Source organism: Artemia sp. Qi Xiang Cuo, chromosome 20, assembly GCF_049724085.1.
Source record: "Artemia sp. Qi Xiang Cuo chromosome 20, ASM4972408v1, whole genome shotgun sequence".
NCBI lineage: Eukaryota > Metazoa > Arthropoda > Branchiopoda > Anostraca > Artemiidae > Artemia > Artemia sp. Qi Xiang Cuo.
In genome coordinates, this window is record NC_142813.1 from 2,567,640 (window position 1) to 2,586,824 (window position 19,185).

Genomic DNA, 19,185 nt, shown 5'->3' on the forward strand with positions numbered 1-19,185 from the left:
TGTCAGTTACTACCATACATGGTATATAATATTCATGGTATTAAATCTATGTAGCTCAAGCTGCCGGCAACTTTGATTGTAAAAGTGAAAAAAGAAACACTAAATCTGTTTTTTTTTTAGTTGAGAATATGATCCTGCCTAATTATATTGGCTTACGGTTTTAAATTTAAAGATGTCCCTAGCAAGAATCACCGGAGCCCCTTGAGGAAAAATCTCCAATCATTCAAAAAAGGTTCCTTATCTTTCTTTTGGCTAACCTCCTTATCTTCCAGCTATCCTTCAACCTTTCTATCCTCTTTGTCTTATATATTTATTATTGAATTCAAGTACAAAACATAACAAAAATAAAAAAAAACTTCTGGAGGTAGGAACATCTCAAATCTCGAATTTTGCTCAAAACAGTAGAATGTGATATAAGCAGAGTTAATCAATCTTTTTAGTTCTGCCTCCGCTCTGCTTTTTATTAATTTTTATTAAATGCTTAGGGGTTTCAGCCTCATTGAATTTAGTCGACTCATCATCTTCTTTTTCATCATGACCACACGGATAATCTGGCTTCCATACAAGGATGTCCCAACCTGGATTAAGTAAATAAATTATAATATGTCAGTTTATTTTGGAGGGAGGGGAGGTGGGTAATTCCAAAGAAACATTGCCCATCCCGATTGAAACAATTTTAACGCATTTTTTAGCATTTCTTTTTCGAACTATGAAGTAAAAACATTTTCTTATTGTTGACCCCCCCACCCCACCTCCAAAAGAAAACATGCGTACAAAGCTAAGGAAACAAACCTATGGCTGACAAAAACTAGCTTTTGAATAGGCTTAGCCGAGAAGATCAAGGGCGAGCCCCTACAGACCCCTTCAAACGTAAACTTCTATGCAGTCGGTATGATTTTAATTTCAATCCTAATTTTTAAATAATTTAATGGGAGTGGGGGTGTACCTTCTTCCTATTTTTAACCTAAGAATCGACTTATGTACTAGCTTAGATTATGAAGCAAAACATTTTTCGTATTGTCCCCCCCGCCAAAAAAAAACATTCATGCGTACATAACTGAGGATAATCATAGGCTGACGAAAACTACCCTTTGAATTGCCGTAGCCGAAAAGATTAAGGGCGATCCCCTCATCACATAAACTTCTATGCACTCTGGACATTTGAATTTCAATCAAGCTTTAAGTCAATGGGAGTTAGGCTATGGCTTCTTCCTATTTTCAACCTAAAAATCGACTTATATACTAGCTTAGATAAAGAGAAATAGAGAAATCACTTTTCTATAGTTCCATGGTAAAATGCGAGGCAAAATTTCAGTGGTTTAAGTCAGTGGCGTACATTCGTAAAGCAATGACATGATAATTTATTTCCAAATAGATAAATAACTACATCTTTGAAAAGTTGATAGGTTTTAAATCAAGTGAGACATTTAAAGCCATGAAAAGAACGAAAGTTGAATTTCAAATTTATGTGAGTAAAAAGAACAAAAAGGTTTTGAGTCATACGGATTTTTTTTTACCAGCAAACTCTTTGTTTCTCAGTGGTTTAAAGTATGGTTTTAACGTGAAAGACATTGTTTTAACAGCTTTTCATTAATTCCAACAAATTGATGAAGGACAAATTGACAAGAGATAAATTACTGTTTTAGCAATCATTCAAATTTGACTTCAAATTTGTTCAAACCCATGTTAGGCTCTGAGATTATTCTAAGTAATCAGTTTTTTTCTATTTCAAAATAAAAAAAAACACATCCTGTCAATGCCACCGAATGATTATTAAGGTTAATAAAACGAACCGCCCACGAATGAGGACAGTAGTCACTCGTCCCCCCCCCCCTTGACCAAAGAAGCCGGAGTGCAGTTTTTTGTCCTTAAGAATAAATAGATTACTTAGATTAAAAGCTTTGTTTAAAAAACTGCCTTTTCATTGCATTTGAAAAGACATTAATGATGACAATGCGAATGATAGCAATAAATTATAATGATGAGATAACGACATACTAATGAATAATGTCCTTAAAAAAGGAAATAAAGTGTATACATGTTCACCCGTGAAAACTAAATATTCCTTTCCTTATGCCTTTGCTATACTTTGTTAAAGCTAGTTATGCTATGGTTCACACATGTGACCTTAATGAACTGTCACACATATTTTATCTCAATTAGTTTAGCTTATATAATTTGTTTTCTAATTATTTAAAAGGACCTTGGCGACCTCAGGTTATTACAAAGCGATCCGTTTTTTTCTATACAGCATGTTGGCCCTCGGGCATGGGAACCATTACTTCAGGCTATTTCGACAATTGATGAGCTAAATGAATTTCGCAGTAAACTAAAAGGACACTGTTTGTCTACATATGATTGGTCTTCTGTATCCAGTTTGGTTGTGAATTTATTAAAAATTAACTTATTTCATTTATTTTTGTTTATTTATTTTATTTATCGTTTTGTAATTTTTTTTTGGGGGGGGGTAAGGATGGCTGGTAGTAATTGTGTATGCAGGGTTTTGTTAAGGGTGATGTCTACCCATACATGTTTTATAAACTTCGGGTTTTGTTGTTAATGTGTTTTACTTTTTTTTTTAATAAAACCCCTTTTCTCTTTTCTCTCTTAGAATAGATTTGAAATCAGGAACCTATTGACGTAAAAGTATCATATAGAGTAACATGAGAAGAGAAGAGTATCACATTAGACTAGCAAAACTAAATTGCTTGTTAAAGTATTAAGATACAATTAAAAGAATTCCTGAAAGTTTGAGCGATAATAATTTTTGATAATGTAATTAAAAACGGAACCGTGCACAAACATATTTTGTTTTCAGTGAAGCACCTAGTACATTCCAGCTGCCGAGAAAGGAGGGCTGAGGTTCGGAAGAACCACCCTTAATTATGGGAATTTTTGTCAACTTTTTTTCTTTATTAATTTTAACTTCTGTTTGTTTTGAGGTTTTGTACTCCAACAAAGTTATTTGCGCAACTTGAAGCTTCAAATTTGCTGTCTGCTTTTCCCAGAAAAATTATTGCTTTTAGTATGATGGCTTTTTAGTTAGTATAGTCGTTGTATATATTAATCGTAGTAATGTTTCATGGCTAAAAGTTTTATTAATGCTGCCATTGGATAGCAGAAACATGGTAGTAGCAGACATAGTGGGAGTAGCAAAATTTCAATAGTGTCTAAATCATAATACAAATCCAAAAATTGTACCAAACAGCCCTTGTTAAAAATCGAGCACAATTTTTTTAATTTGCAATTTTATCTTTTCTATTTAGTTGAAAAATACGAAGACTTAGACAATAATAGTGCCTACTAAAATAACTTTACTAAAATTGCAAAATAGAACAGGCTATGGCGATTATTTGACAGTTCTTTAGGCTATTTCAAAACACAAAACGAAAATCCTATGAAGAAAACTGATTCAAAGAACAAGAGCTAAAAATACAAAAAACTATATTATCGGCTTGTATTTTAACTATATACTTCACCTGCCAATTCAATTAATTCCAATAAATTAATAGAGGACAAATTGACAAAAGAAAAATTACTGATTTTAGCTTCATTACATTAATCATTCAGCCTTTCTGACTTCAAATTTGTTCAAACCCATGTTGGGCTCTGAGATTTTTCTAGGCAAACAGGTTTTTTTTTCTATTTCAAAATTTCAAAAAAATACAAATTCCGTCAATTCCACCGAAAAGATTAATAAGGTCAAGAAATGTTTAACAGTTGGTAAGGTTAACAAGTTTAAAGTTAATAAAACAAACCGCCCACGAATAAGGGCAGTAGTCACACCCCCCTCAACCCAAGATGCTGGATTGCAATTTGTTTTTGCCCTGAAGAATAAAAAATGCTTAGATTAAAAGCTTTATTTAAAAAACCGCCTTTTCATTGCATTTGAAAGGAAAGAATTTGAACAGACAATGATGATGACAATGCGAATGATAATGTTAAATCATAATGACATAGTGAAGTGACAATGACATACTGATGAATAATCCCCTTTTAAAAAAAGCAAATAAAGTGAATAAAAGCATACATGTTCATAATTCAAAACTAAATATTGCTTTTATATATATATAGCTAGTTATGCTGTGGTTCACATATGTGACCTAATTGAACTGTCATACATGATTCATCTCAATTAGTTTAGTTTAGCTTATCTAATTTATTTTTTTATTATTTAAAAGGAATAGCTTTGAAATCAGGAGGCTATTGACGTAAAAGTATCACATATTAGACTAACAAAACTAAATTGCTTCTTACAAGTGTTAAGTACCATGCACAAACATATTTTGTTTTCAGTGAAACACAATTACATTCCAGCTGCCGAGGGAGGAGGGCTGAGGTTCGGAAGAAATTTTATCGTAATTTTTGCTCACTCGAAGTTACCTTATTAATTCATTTTAACTTCTGTTTGTTTTAAGGTTTAGTACTCCAAAAAAGGAATTTGAGTAACTTAAAGCTTCAAATTTGCTCTCTGCTTTTCCCAGAAAAATTGTTGTTTTTTAATATGATGGCTTTTTAGTTAATATAGTCGTTGTATATATTAATCGTAGTAATGATTGCTGGCTAAGTTTTATCAATGCTGCCATTAGATAGCGAAAACATGGTAGTAGCGTCATGTTGGGAGTAGAAAAATTTCAATAATTTCTAAATCATAATACAAACCGAAAAATTGTAATAAACAGCCCCTGTTAAAAACTGAGGACAATTTAAAAATTTGCAATTTTTTTTTACTTAGTTAAGCTTCAGTCTTAATGAGCTTTAACGAATTTGTGACTATTTCCTAAATAAACCCCAAACGATCGTGAATCGGAAGAAGTTTAGCATGTCTATATAAACAAAGCAGGGCAATGGTGGCGTTTTAGGGGCGACGGACTCCTGTTGGTTTATCCTATCAATCCCAGGGCCATATTTTGCTTTGGCCCTAAATGGGACAAAATCTTTATTTTGTGGTACAAAATGGTAGAATTCAGCAGTTACTTTTAAAGGGCGCTAGAACTTTCAAATTTCAGTCGAATGGTGCCCTCTCTTGATATTCTACTTCGAAATAGCCACACAAAAAAAAAAAAAAAAAAACGAAAGCAAACAAGCAAACAAAAAACGCGCATCCGTTATCATATTTCTATGGGAAAAAGTGGAATTTCGTTTTTACATAAAGCAACTCGAAACCCCCGCAAAAAAAACTTCTGTGTTAAAAAGTGTACTTTAATTCCATTGGTTGATCTTTGCGACGTGTTTTCGTAAGCTAATCACATTGTCCCTTGCATTTATGTTGGAAAGGAAAGCCAGGTGGCCCGCCTCTGCTACCCACTGTTGCTGTCAGTGAGCCAGTAAAAATAATGCAAAATATGATAACATTTTAAGCTTCTAAAGATTGGAAAGTTTTCGAGTCAAAACATATTTTACAAGTTAACTCTCTGTTTCTCTGCAGCACGTGTCTGAACAGATATTTGAATTTTACATATCTCTTCCTGAGGAGATTCTTACTCCATCTTGGGTGAGGTTATGCATCCCTTTCCCAGAGAGGTTTCTAATCCACTCTAGAACTGAGGTACTAACTTAGATGCGGTGATTCAAAAGGCGGTGTAATAAACCATGCAAATTTAACAGGAGTAAGGCCATATTCAGATTTTTTTCGGAGGAGGGGGGGGGAGTGCGTAAAAAACATTACAAATCACATCAAGATTTTTTTATATGCAATTTTGTAATTTTTTTAAAAGTTGGACATATTTCGTGGGGCAGGGTTCAAACCAGCTACCCCCCCTCCCTGGATAAAGCCTTGAGCAGGAGAGTTAAACAAAATGAAAGCGGTTTTTGGGGTTTCTGACTGTTAATACTAAGCAGGTATTTCAGAAATTAAGTTTTCTTCTAGGCCATCCAAAATAGGGCAAAAACAAATTCAATGTCAAGAATATTTATTTCAATGGGCAGAAGAATACATCCAATGTGGAAAAAAAGACATAACTATCACCAGAACCAAAGAAGATATAGACTAAGATGAGCTGGAAAAATCAATCGAAATCACTTGGTGGTTGTGAAGTTAAGAGACAAATTACTGAATTTGAATATGATTTTTGAAAAAAGGGGACGTAACTGGCGATTTTAGGAAAACTTTAACTAAACCCCTCAATAAGAAAGGTGGCAAGAGTAAGTATGGTAATTATAAGGGCATTAGCTTGGTTTCTGTAGGAAGTAAATTACTTAGTACGATAATACTTTTTAGTCAAAAATATATCTTTCAATGGTAAAAAGAATACGCCTACTTAGGGAAAAACATCAATAACGAGAACCAAAGAAGACAGGCAAAGATGAGTTGGAACGATCAATTCAAATCACTTGATTTAAGAGATGGGCTTCAAACCAAGTTTTCCGAAAGACGTCAACAATAACTTTTGCATTAGCACAGCTGTTAAAGTATTCTTGGGTATTTTCAAAAAAAAGTTGATCATCTATGCGAAAAAAAGCAGTCTTCAAGACGTTTTTGAAAGTCAATCAACATTACTGATTTCATTATGCCATAGATGACAGTACAATTACTTCCAATAGCCAACTTACCCATGCCCGAAACCATGACGTTACCAATTGAATCAAACCTATTCAGACTTATAATGCCATTTTTGAAGTGAGGTGTTATTTGCGTAAGAATTTTTCCAGTATCCCCATCAAAAAAATCTATTGTGCGTAATTCAGCCGTTGTATAACCAGGAAAATTAGGGTCTGGATATCGCCCAGCAATAACTATGTCTTCTAATGGGTGCCAGTAAGCCTGAAATAAGTTTATAGATTTAGACTAGATTATTGGCCGGTATCACACAACAATGGTAACTTTACATTAAACTTAGTAAAGACATCGACCAGCAATATCTGTTTCCTCTCTGAGAACCAGATATTCAGCTTCCAAGGTACTGAACGTTATCAAACTGCAAAAAAAATGAATCAGCTGGCAAAGATTGTCTTTCTCTTGAGGTTTACAAAACCTCATAACTATTATAGCGCAGCTGCTAGAGCCCCTATTTAGACTAATATTAGAAAAGACACCTTCCCGTCAGATGAGAAGGGGTTTATAATTATCCCCGTATCCAAAAAGGGCGACAAATGTGATTAACGCAACTACCGAGGGACATCACTCGTACATATGGATGCGAAAGTATTCACGCCGATTTTGCTCAAAAGGTTCGAGGCTACAAGGGATGAGCAGACACGTGAAAAAAAGGTACGGATTTCGAAAAGGGCGAGGGTGCACTGACCAATCTTCACTCTTCGTCCTGGTCTCTAACAGTGCCTCTCCATGGTGTTGGATTAACTGTAAGACGCAAACATATCTTGGACTTCGATGCTGCTTTACACTGCGTAACCCACAAAAACCCTCGAAGAATCATGGTAGAAGATGGTATGCCTATTCAATTCCCAAGGCTGCTGAATGCTTACTATGAGCATTGCAATACGGACAGTGAGAGAACTGAGTAAAGAAACTGATTTACTCAATGTGAAAGTTATGCAAATCAGGGATGAATATTGTTCTCTAGTAACTACTGTGAAGACGAGATTCTAGAACGAGCACTCTCGAGTTTCGATTGTGTCGCTATTGATCTTGGCATCAACGCGTCTGATGTGAGTTGCAGAGATGACATTGTCACTCTCAAGAGACATCTAGCATTGCCAAAGCAATGCTAGATGAAATAGCACATTCTCCCCAGCTTCTGGGGATAAAGATTAACACGGTCAAAACTAAAGTCATAGACCTAAACATACAGGTAGATTATCAGCATATACTTCAACAAAAAGAGTTATAACGAAAGAGTTATACTTCAAAGACATATTCGACAGCTTCAACTGCTTTGACTTCCCAACACTCCCTCGTGGGGACTATTACCTTCAAGCACAAAAAACATTCAACAAATCCCAAGCCATCTCCTCACAGTTTCATCACTAATTGGTAGAACTGGGGAGATTAGCATGAAGACAAAAGTTGCGTCTGCAAAGAGGCTGCTAGGTCTGTTCTCTTTTATGCAGCCGAGGCCTCAACATTAAAGACGTCTTGTCTCCATGATATGAAAGTCTTAGAACCACAGCTGTCAACGAAAGATGTGGAGGACACGATGATCCGACAAAATCTCAGATTGTTGATGCACCCCACCACTGCAGTGGCACTGAACACATCACAACGATTTTCAAACAGCGAAGACTGCGTTGATTCGGCCATGTTTTGAGAAGTTCCAATGGCCGCATTATCGAGCAAATACATCTAGCTACTCCTTTGCCAGACTGGCGTAAGAGACCCGGCGGCCAACTGAAGGATTGGTGGACAAATATCACAAAAAAAACTTGAACCCATTGTCGTTTCCAAAATATGATAAAAAGATGGGATACCTGACGTCTCCAATTTGCCAAAGAGTTGGCACAAGATCGCAACAAATGGGATTTACTCATACGGGATCTTCAGGTGAATCTTCGGATCTTCGGGATCTCTGGGATGCCAGGCGAGGCGATCAGGCCTGGTCCCGCAACAAATAAAAGTAAGGAAGCAAGCAAAAAGTGATTATAATTAAATATCAAAGCTCTCCAGTAGTTCAACAAATTTGCAAATTTTTCTGGTTCGTGATTTTGGTATTTGAGATGAGGAATTACGATCCTCGTTTCATTGATTGTAAAAAAATTGAACCTATTATTCAGTCTCTTGTTTAAGTATTATATCAACGATATGCAATTTTGACCAAGTAAACAGCACTTCCTCTCATCAAAAATACTTTTTCTACACTTAAGAAGCATCTTTCTTGTGCATTGCCAAAGAGAAAAAGAGAGATTATTGTACAATATATCCGTGTTAGAGCGTGCTTTAATGCCATTGGCAGTTTTTGTGATGTATTTTCACAAGCCACATGTATCTTTATTTGTGGAGAAAATAAAACCGTATTTTTTTTTAACCAAGGTAACGAATGCTTTAGGTTAACTTATACTGAACAAAATACCTAGACAGATAAGTGTTGGGTAACATAGTATGTCATCCATTTTATTATCAGATAAATGTTCCTTTTCACCTTTACGTTAATTCTCTTTCCGTACGCTTTGAAATGTCCATATCGCCTTTACGTGAATTTGCTTTCTATTCCACTTATAATATACTTTTGTCTTTTTAAGTTATCTATGACACCTCAAATGTAATGATTATTCAAAGCTTAAATCTGAATGAAAGACACTTAGACTTCGTATTAATAAGTTATGTTGCTAGGCCCTGTTATTACAAGCTTGAAAATTGCTAATGTGGTTAAAGTTGGCCAATTCAATTCAAACTTCCTTTGAATGGCCTGTATCTCCTAATCCACGAAGAGGCAACTTTACATTGTTTTCATTTTGGTGTTTAGAGTTCAATAGATATTCTGTTTAAATTGAGTTCTGTTTAAGCTGAAGACATTAGCTTTGTCGAAGATATTTCTCAAGGGGTGGGGGATGTTATGCCAGTGATTTTCTTCTGTCAATGTATGGCCACCAATCGAAGGCTAAGATTATGTGAACTTTGAGAGGACGGAGCTTCAGACGAGTTGTTATTATATGTTGAAGTGTGGCACCCACATTTACCAATCTTGGTAGTAAGTTGTACCACAAATATTCAATAACAAGGAAATGTAGTTCCTGGAGCGACATATATCTCTGCCTTGAATTAGTGACAAATACTAACCAAATAAAACTAGCAACAAATTTTGAACTAAAACATCGAAAAGTAGATTTTATTTTTCTTCATCTTATTACCATATGAATGTTCAGAAAATAATTGTTGGTTCATATTGCCATAGCTTTCTGATCGTCATATACTGTTGGCTTCAATTTTTAAATGATACAGCAAGTAGTTCAAAATATAAAGCAGTAGCTAACGCTACAGCAAGGCACGGTAAGAGGGGGGGGGGATCATTAAAGAAAAATAATATGAAACAGTAGAACTGATAATTAATGAAATTATTGGCAATTGCATAAATGTTGACATTTTTTAGGGGGAGAATTGGAACATTAGTCCAGGTCTGTAGACTCCATCTCCCCGCAAAAATTGAGAAATAGATCTAAAAGTGGAGCCTTTAGTGTTCTGAATCCCTTGTTGTAACACTACTGAGCAAAATAAATTCCTATGTCTGTTGAAATAAAAATCCGAGGAGACGTTGGAGCCATCAAAGTCAAGGCAACCAAATCTAGTCACAGTTAACGCTGAGTGGTCGGTAAAAAGTAAGAATAGTCAGGTGGTTAGGCAGTAATAAAAGTGATTTCTGATATCATGCCACACTTACAACTATCTCCCAAAAACCATAATTTATACTATAGAATATGGTTACATGAAAATTAAAACTAAAAAACATACATATAAGGTCTAAAAACGAAAAAAAACAACAGAATTAAAAAAACCCTCAAATATACCTTTATTGGAGTCAGATGCTGAAATTGACGATGTGGATGAGCAATTGTCCTGGCATGGTTCCAAAGAGGACCTTCATATATCCTTAATTCACTGTGCTGGTCTGTAGTGAGGAGTCGGTTGCCATGAGCCAGACTTTACCCAAAAGAGTAAATGTCATAAAATCAAACCAAATATCCCAAACAAACAAACAAACATGTATGAAATGACAAAGAGCATAACTGTATACACAATTTATTGAAATTATGAGACCCTAATTGGCAGATACATCAACATAAGACTCGAAAAATTAGTCCTCAAATCTTAACCTTTTTAGAAAACAAACTAATACTACTACTACTACAAACAACTCACCGCAGCACCAAGCTGTGTGAGGCCAACAAAGCTACGCACGGTCCTCCTCCATCCCAATATATTCAAAGCCACCCTCTTTTACCCTCCCACGAAGTTCTCCGTTCCTTTAAATCTTTCTTTATGACTTCCTCCCACCTCAATCGTGGACGACCTGCTTTCCATTTAGCCCTAAACGGTTGACCGAAAGAGACAATCTTCGGAAGTCTGTCATCCTTCATCCGACGAACATGCCCTAGTCATCTCAACCTTTTTCTAATTATAGCACTAGAAAACGGGACTGAATCACACTTTTCGTACAGTCAAAATACGGTCAGCCAGCCGGGTACCCAGAACAACCCGTAGAATTGTTCCAGAAAGAAAAACCTTTCTACATTCCCTCTACACAGGAGGGATAGCATAAACGAAGACAGAAAATTTCACATGGGTTTATTAAAGTTGGAATTGAGAGAAATGATAATGCAGATGGACTTTCATACTTTAATTCCCAAACGTGTCAGTTTCCCTGACTAAGCAAGTAAAATTTTGATTTAGCTTCGAGACCCAAGCCCCGTTAAACCTCGGTTACGAGAACATTAAAGGTAATAGAACTTGACAGCCAGTGCCTGAAAAATAATAAGATTCAATTTCAGCATTGATCTTAGTTTTGACCAGCCACATCATAGACTGGCTACTGATTCAACATCTCTTTTTTGATATATTTTTAATCTTGCTGCCAATGAGAATTAAAAAAGTGTGTGAGAAGGAGAATTGAATCTCATCACCATAACCATCAATAAAGCTCTAACTCAGATTTCCTCATTATCTAGTCTCTAATAGATGTAAAAGTAACTGTATTTAAAATCTACTTTCATTGGTTGAATTCGTTGAAAGTTCTAGCAATAGCGTCAATTGGGGCAGGGGACATGCGCCCCCTTTGATTTTTTGCCTCACCCCTTAGGTTTTGAAAACACCTTTTTGGACGGTATTTTCATTGAACAATGTCTTTTTCGGGGGTATTTATATTGAAAAATGCTCTTTTGTTTGGTATATTCATTGAAGAAATGACAAACTGTACCCCCGTAAACATTGAACTGGTTTTTCGAAAAGGGAAAAATCAGAACACAACAATTGTAAGAGCTTAGATATGCCAAACAATTCGCAGGATTACAATAAAGAAACCGTGATTCAAATCAAACGATTAAAAAAAAATCAACCATCCCAAATCAGTAGTTCTCGGGTTTTGAATTTGGGCTTCTCCCGTGTTGGGGGCGGCGTAGAGAGCGTCGCAACTCTACTCCTCCGATAAAATCATTGCAAGATGAACAACTAACAAAGTGGTTGCCAAGAATTTTGAAATCATAGGCAGCTCATTAGTGCTACCTAAGTACAGAACGATGTTGGTACAACGTATTATTTATAAATTTTTTTGAGACCAGGGCACTTCGTATCGAAGAAGTTGTCGTAGAAACTTCGAAAAGGGCTCATTCGATTGGAAAAAGGAATGGCTAGTGCCCCTTTTCATAGTCGAAAGTGATTGGAAGACAACTATCACCCCTTCCACGCCCACCATTTCCCCAAACACATCCAATCAAAATTTTGAGATAGCCATTTTGTTCAATGTATTTGATTTCCAGATAGAAATTATGTTTTAGAGGTGAAATTAAAATAAGTAAAACTAAAAACAAGCAGAAATTAATCTGAGTAGGGTTCTAAACCCTAAGCTTTCTAAAAGCTAGAATGTAACTTGTACTTTACTGAAAAAAATTCTTTTAAATGCTTTAACTAATTTAACTTTAAGAAATAAAAAATTAATTAAGATTTTAAGGAATAAATATCAGCATATGTATATTATTTGTGGCAGTTGTATGCTTGGTAGATTATTTGATTCTAATTTTTTCACTTTTGGTTTAATGGAGTTCTTAACTTTTTTTTTTGAAAAACTTATTTTGAGCAAAAAGTTTTTTTGATAAATTAAATAAAAACGACATTTTGTGATTGAAAGGTGACAAGAAATAGTTCGAGTTCTAATTAATTAATGATTTGTGGAACTAGATCAGTGGTTGTCGAACCAATTTTGGGCCCTGCCCCACAAATGCATTTCTAAAATTCTGATGCCCCCCTCGTCATATATGATTTTTTTATTCAAAATACTATTATTCTCCATGACCACACTGCCTTTTCTATGACAAAAACAATATGAATTCCAAAATTTTACGTGTATTCAATAGAAGATTGCATAAACGGCCATTAACTGTTTGCTATCTGTTTTGGGTTCTCCTATAGGTATGGTTTATATATTATATTATACTAATAATATACTAATGAAAAATATTGTCTGAATACAACACCTTTTATACAATGTATAACTTCATTGCAATACTACCATGTATCTTTTCTGCTCTTTAAATGCATTTGAATTTAGAGTAATTCACATAAAAAACGTTTTTTCTTAATTAAAGCTCTATAAATAACTTTTTATTAGATGAAATAAAGCATAGTCAGTCGAAGAGTGCACGTCCTGCCTATGACCCACCAAAATATTGTTATGCCTCTTCGGTGGAGCCTGCGACCCCCGTTGGGAATCACGAAGCTAGATGAATGACCCTGAGCAAAGCTTTGGGGAAACCAACATTTTGTGATGGATGCAGTGAAAATGCTAAAAGTAGAATAGCCAAGACCCAGGGTGATTTTCACAGTTGAAGAAAGTTTGGAAGGATAGAAAGATAAGTCTTCAAACCCAGGTTGGAAGCTACGATAATGACAGTGGTCATGTACAGTGTATAGTATGTATAGTATCACATGTGGTTACGGGTGGGGGGTCGACATAGCGTATGGCAGGGTTTTGAGTCCTTACTTCCCCTTCTTTGGAGGATAGTAAGGCAAAAATATACTTGGCCATTCGCTTGAAAGTTAAGCAGGAACTTATAGCAGGATTATTCTTAAATGATTTGTTAAATGAACTGTGAAGGTCAACCTCTGTCAATGGATATGTATCATCAACGCATATATAGTATAACATGTGGTACGATATAGTAGGACATGATAGTATGGCAGTGGTCTTGTATAGGACTAACTTCAAAAGACAGCGGACGATTTATTAAATATTTTCCACAGGAACTGTCCTATGAAATTTAGGAAGACAGGATTTTTTTTTTTTTTTTTTTTTTTTTTTGGTTTGACTGAGTATGGGTTTGACTGACCATTTTGTCAAACAAAGACCTGAACAAGCCGTAGAGAACAGACCAAAAAACCTAAAAACAATTGTGCTTAAAATATCAAAGACAGTAAAAATTAAGCTTAATTATTTAAATCTATTAAGAGGAAACTAATGCAACCGTAACTATCTGTAAAATTAGGATAAATCGCGAATATAATTTTTAATGAAACAACAACCCATATGCGGTTATGCAATTTTGGCAGTGGAGGGCAAAGAATAAAAAAAAAACCGTGGGTAAAACATAAGCGAAGAATAAGCTAAACATATGCCATCAAGCAGCTTAAGAAATAGTAAACTTTCCTTTGAAGGGGTAGTTTTCTCAGGGAATTGTCAGATTGTTAATGTTTATCGGACGAAAAGGGTTATAAAATTCAAATACTTAGTTTTACTTATATATTTTATGGTTCAGCGTGGCATATAATTTAATCTCACTAAAATCTCACCATAATTTAAAAACAAAAACAAGACAAAAAATCTTAGAAAACTGTGGTTTTCGGATAAGAATAGACCTAAGATGGGCCCAGGGAACAAACAAGGGTTTTACTTTGATGTCCTTGGTACTCCGAGTAAATCAATTTCTAATCTTAATTAATTAACTTTCGTAATGGACCATAGGTAATGTATAAATGATAATTTTTGACTGCTTTGTCCCTCTTTCCTCTTGATGGCGAAGCTCGTAGTTTACAACTATTTAATATTTATTAATGCTAATATAGATAAATTAAATTATATTACCAACAATGCCATTGTTTTTAGGTATAGATAGGGTTCATTTTTAAGATAAAAAGTTCGAAAGAATACAATAGTAATACAAAATAGAAAAGTTACATAAATAAGTTACAATATAAAAAGTTACAATACAAAATACAGAATACAAAAGTTCGAAAGAATACAATAGATTTAAAACGAGTTTTTGAGAGGCAAGTATTCGTTAAAAAATCCCATGGCATCGTAAATATTTAATTGTCGATTTGAGTTTATTCCGCTGCGGTATTTCCCTGTAACAATAAGGAAATTAAACTGAAAGCAAATAAACTTTTCTATTAATATATAGCCTACTTACTTTATTCTAAGTATTTTATATCTATATATAAAAATACAATGACACTGTAAGAATGTAACGGAAAATATCTGAAACAAGCCAATTTCAGTCGTTTGTTCGGCTTCAAACTTATTACTGTATATTCTATATTAATTATAACTATTTATCTTGTTATATTTTTATTACTATATTTGTGTTAGACACAACCATAATGAAATGTCTAAATATTGGATGATACGGAAAATTACCTGAAATATGCCGAGTTCACTGCTGTGTTGTGGTTCAGAACGTGTAAAGCTTCTGGTTTGGGCTTGACGTTTCTGATGTCCCACAATTTCACAGTGTGATCAATTGATGCAGTCGAAATCAGCCAGGGTTCCCTGAAATAAAGGAGTGATTAAACATCAATTTTAAATACTGAAGATTAGGCATGTTACATACCCGATATTAAAACATCAACTACTATTACTACTAAAAACTCACCGCAGCACCAATCCACCTCAGGCCAACAGGACTACGCTTACGCCTCCATTCCAATATATTCAAAGCCCCCTCTTTACACTCTCCCAAGAAGTATCCATTTCCCCTAAAACTTGATAACAAAAGCATTTTCTTTATATCGAACAGCATACTAAGTCTTTTCAATCTCTATAGACATAGAAACAAAAGGGAGGGACCCTATTCACTATTAGTCCAGGATGACCCCCAATCTGCTGAAAAAAATTAATAAAAATCTTAATAAAAACTATATTTTCTCTTTTTAAACAAAATACATAAAAAACATTTCGGTTATATTTATAACATTGAAAAAAATACAGTGAAATAAAATCTTAAATTAGAGAGATTTCCAGGAATTAATATCATTATATATCAAATATTCATTTTATTTTCATTAGTTCTTTCCAGTTAAAATTAAATAAAAAAAAAAAACAAGTTTTTTTTAACTGAAAGTAAGGAGCAACGTTAAAACTTACAACGAACAGAAATTATTCCGAATATGAAAGGGGCTGTTCCCTCCTCAACGCCTCGCTCTTTGCGCTAAAGTTTTTTATTGTTTCAAACAGTTCGTGGTAACGAACTGTAAGTAAGGAGCGACCCGGCTCAATGGTAACCGAAACTCTAAAAAACGGAATTTTGATACCAATAGATACATCAAAAGAATCAGATTTTAATTTTGATTTCAAATATATAAGTTTCATTAAGTTTAATCTTACCCATCAAAAGTTACGTGCCTGAGAAAATTTGGCTGATTTTCGAAAAAAGGGGGAAAGATCCCCTAAAAGTTATAGAACCGTAATGAAAATCACACCATCATATTCAGCGTATCAGAGAACCCTACTGTAGAGGTTTCAAGCTCCTATCTACAAAAATGTAGAATTTTCCATTTTTTGCCCGAAGAAAGATCACGGGTGCTTGTTTGTTTATTTGTTTGTTTTTTTTTGTTTTTTTTTTCCCCAGGGGTAATCGAATAGACCCAGTGGTCCTAGAATATCGCGAGAGGGCTCATTCGAATGGAAATTAAAAGCTACAATTGCCTTTGTAAGTGACCAAAAAAAATGGAGGGCAACTAGGCCCCCTCCCACGCTCATTTTTTTCCCAAAGTCACCCGATCAAAATTTTGAGATAGCCATTTTGTTCAGCATGGTCGAAAATATGATAAAAATGTCTTTTAGGATGACTTGATCCCCCAAAGTCCCCAGGGGGAGGGCTGAAAGTTATGAACTTTACTCAATGTTAACATATAGTATTGGTTATTGGGAAGTATACAGACTTTTTCAGAGGAGATTTTTTCTGGTAGGGGGGGGAAGGAGAGGGTCGGGGGCTATATGGAAGGATCTTTCCATGAAGGAAGGTTTCATGGGGGAAGGGACATGGCAATGAAGGGGGCGCCGGATTTCCCAGCATTATTAAAGAAAAAGATCAGGAATTAAATAAAAAAGAACAAGTTTTTCAACTGATCAACTGATTGTGATTAAGAGGTCATTTTTAAAGAACTGGAAAAAAAATTCGAACTATAGTTTAAAGAGCAGGGTATTGACTAGGGGGCGAACCCCCTAATATACGTGTTAAAAATTTATGAATATAGAAGTTCGTTACGTAAGTTAATTCTAAGTTACGTATATTTATTACTAATAAAAACGTTCGTAAATAAAATTAAACAAGTTTCGAAAAAGCCATTTAACCAAATATAATATGCAAATTTTGTTTTAATTATTCATGTACGGTGAGCCAAAATCAAAACCTGCATTAATTCAAAAACGTTCAAAAATTAAATAAAAAAAACAAGTTTTTTAACTGAAAGTAAGGAACGACGTTAAAACTTAAAACGAACAGAAATTATTCCGTATATGAAGGGGGCTGTCCCCCTCCTCAACGCCTCGCTCTTTACGCTAAAGTTTGACTTTCTCACAACTCTATTTTTTTAAACAATAAAAAAACTTTAGCGTAAAGAGCAAGGCGTTGAGGAGGGGGACAGCCCCCTTCATATACGGAATAATTTCTGTTCGTTTTAAGTTTTAATGTTGCTCCTTACTTTCAGTTAAAAAAACTTGTTTTTTTTATTTAATTAAAAAGTAGCGTTGTGAGAAAGAGTAAAACTTTAGCGTAAAGAGCGAGGCGTTGAGGAGGGGACAGCCCCTTTCATATACGGAATACTTTCTGTTCGTTTTAAGTTTTAATGTTGTTCCTTACTTTCAGTTAAAAAAACTGTTTTTTTTTTATTTAATTTTTGAAAGTTTTTGAATTAATGCAGGTTTTGATTTTAGCTCACCGTATGTGAATAATTAAAACAAAATTTGCATATTAATTTTACCTTTATTTGGTTAAATTGCTTTCTCGAAAGTTGTTTAATTTTATTTACAAACGTTTTTATTAGTAATAAATATAAGTAATTTACGAATTAACATATGTAACGAACTTCTATATTCGTATATTTTTATAACATATATTATGGGGTTTGCCCTCTAGTCAATACCTCGCTCTTTACGCTAAAGTTCAAATTTTGTTCCAAATTAACTTACGTAACGAACTTCTATATTCGTATATTTTTAATACGTATATTAGGGGGTTCGCCCCCTAGTCAATCCCTCGCTATTTACGCTAATGTTCGAATTTTGTTCCAATTCTTTAAAAATGACCCCTTAATCACAAAGGCCGTTAATTAGAATAAAAAGCTCTTATGAAAGTACTAAAAAATCTTTGGCTTAAAAAGCGAGTTATTGACTAACGGGCGAACCCAATCATATACATAACAATTTCTGTTCGTTTTAAGTTTTGATGTTGCTCCTTACTTTTAGTTGAAAAACTTCTTCTTTTATTTAATTTCTGATCGTTTTTTAAATAATGCTGGGAAATGCGGCGCCCCCTTCATAGCAATGTACCTTCCCCCATGAAAACTTCCTCCACGGAAAGATCCTCCCACACAACCACCTACCCCCCCCCCAATACAAGAGAATATCCCCCCTGCAAACGTATATATACTTCCCAATAACCAATACTATATGTAAACATTGGGTAAAGTTCATAAGTTTCTGCCCTCCCCGCGGGGACTTTGGGGGATTACGTCATCCTAAAAGACATATTTATTATATTTTTGAACATGCTGAACAAAATGGCTATATAAAAATTTTGATCGGGTGACTTTGGAAAAAATGAGCGTGGGAGGGGGCCTATGTGCCCTCCATTTTTTTGGTCACTTAAAAAGGGCACTAGAACTTTTAATTTCCGTTCGAATGAGCCCTCTCAAGATATTCTAGGATCACTGGGTCGATACAATCACCCCTGAAAAAAAAAAAAAAAAAAAAAAAAAAAAATTAACACGCATCCGTGATCTTTCTTCTGGCAAAAAAAAATACAAAATACTGTTCTTTGCAGATAGGAGCCTGAGATCTCTACAGTAGAGTTCTCTGATACGCTGAATCTGATGGTGTGATTTTCATTAAGGTTAATTTTTAGGGGGTCTTTCCCCCTTTTTTCGAAAATCAGGCAAAATTCTCAGGCGAGGAACTTTGGATGGGTAAGACTAAACTTGATGAAACTCGTATATTTGAAATCAACATTGAAATCTGATTCTTTTGATGTATCTATTGGTATCAAAATCCCGTTTTTAGAGTTTCGGTTACTATTGAGCCGGGTTGCTCCTTACTTATAGTTCGTTACCACGAACTATTCGATATTGACTATTATACAGATTAACTT

The 19,185-nt window shown here is 34.7% G+C and overlaps 1 protein-coding gene across 1 annotated transcript in view; it reads right to left on the minus strand.

Moving 5' to 3' along the window:
• Window positions 1-298: 298 nt before the first annotated feature.
• LOC148939764 (DNA damage-binding protein 2-like) overlaps window positions 299-19,185 on the minus strand; it is an 84,374-nt gene continuing 65,487 nt past the window's right edge. The window contains exons 6-9 of the mRNA XM_089105999.1: window positions 15,237-15,368; window positions 10,399-10,531; window positions 6,553-6,763; window positions 299-578 (exon numbers count right to left, since the gene is read on the minus strand). Of these exons, the coding sequence (XP_088962125.1) occupies window positions 424-578; window positions 6,553-6,763; window positions 10,399-10,531; window positions 15,237-15,368 (631 nt within the window). The 3' untranslated portion in view covers window positions 299-423. The remainder of the gene's footprint in view (window positions 579-6,552; window positions 6,764-10,398; window positions 10,532-15,236; window positions 15,369-19,185) is intronic.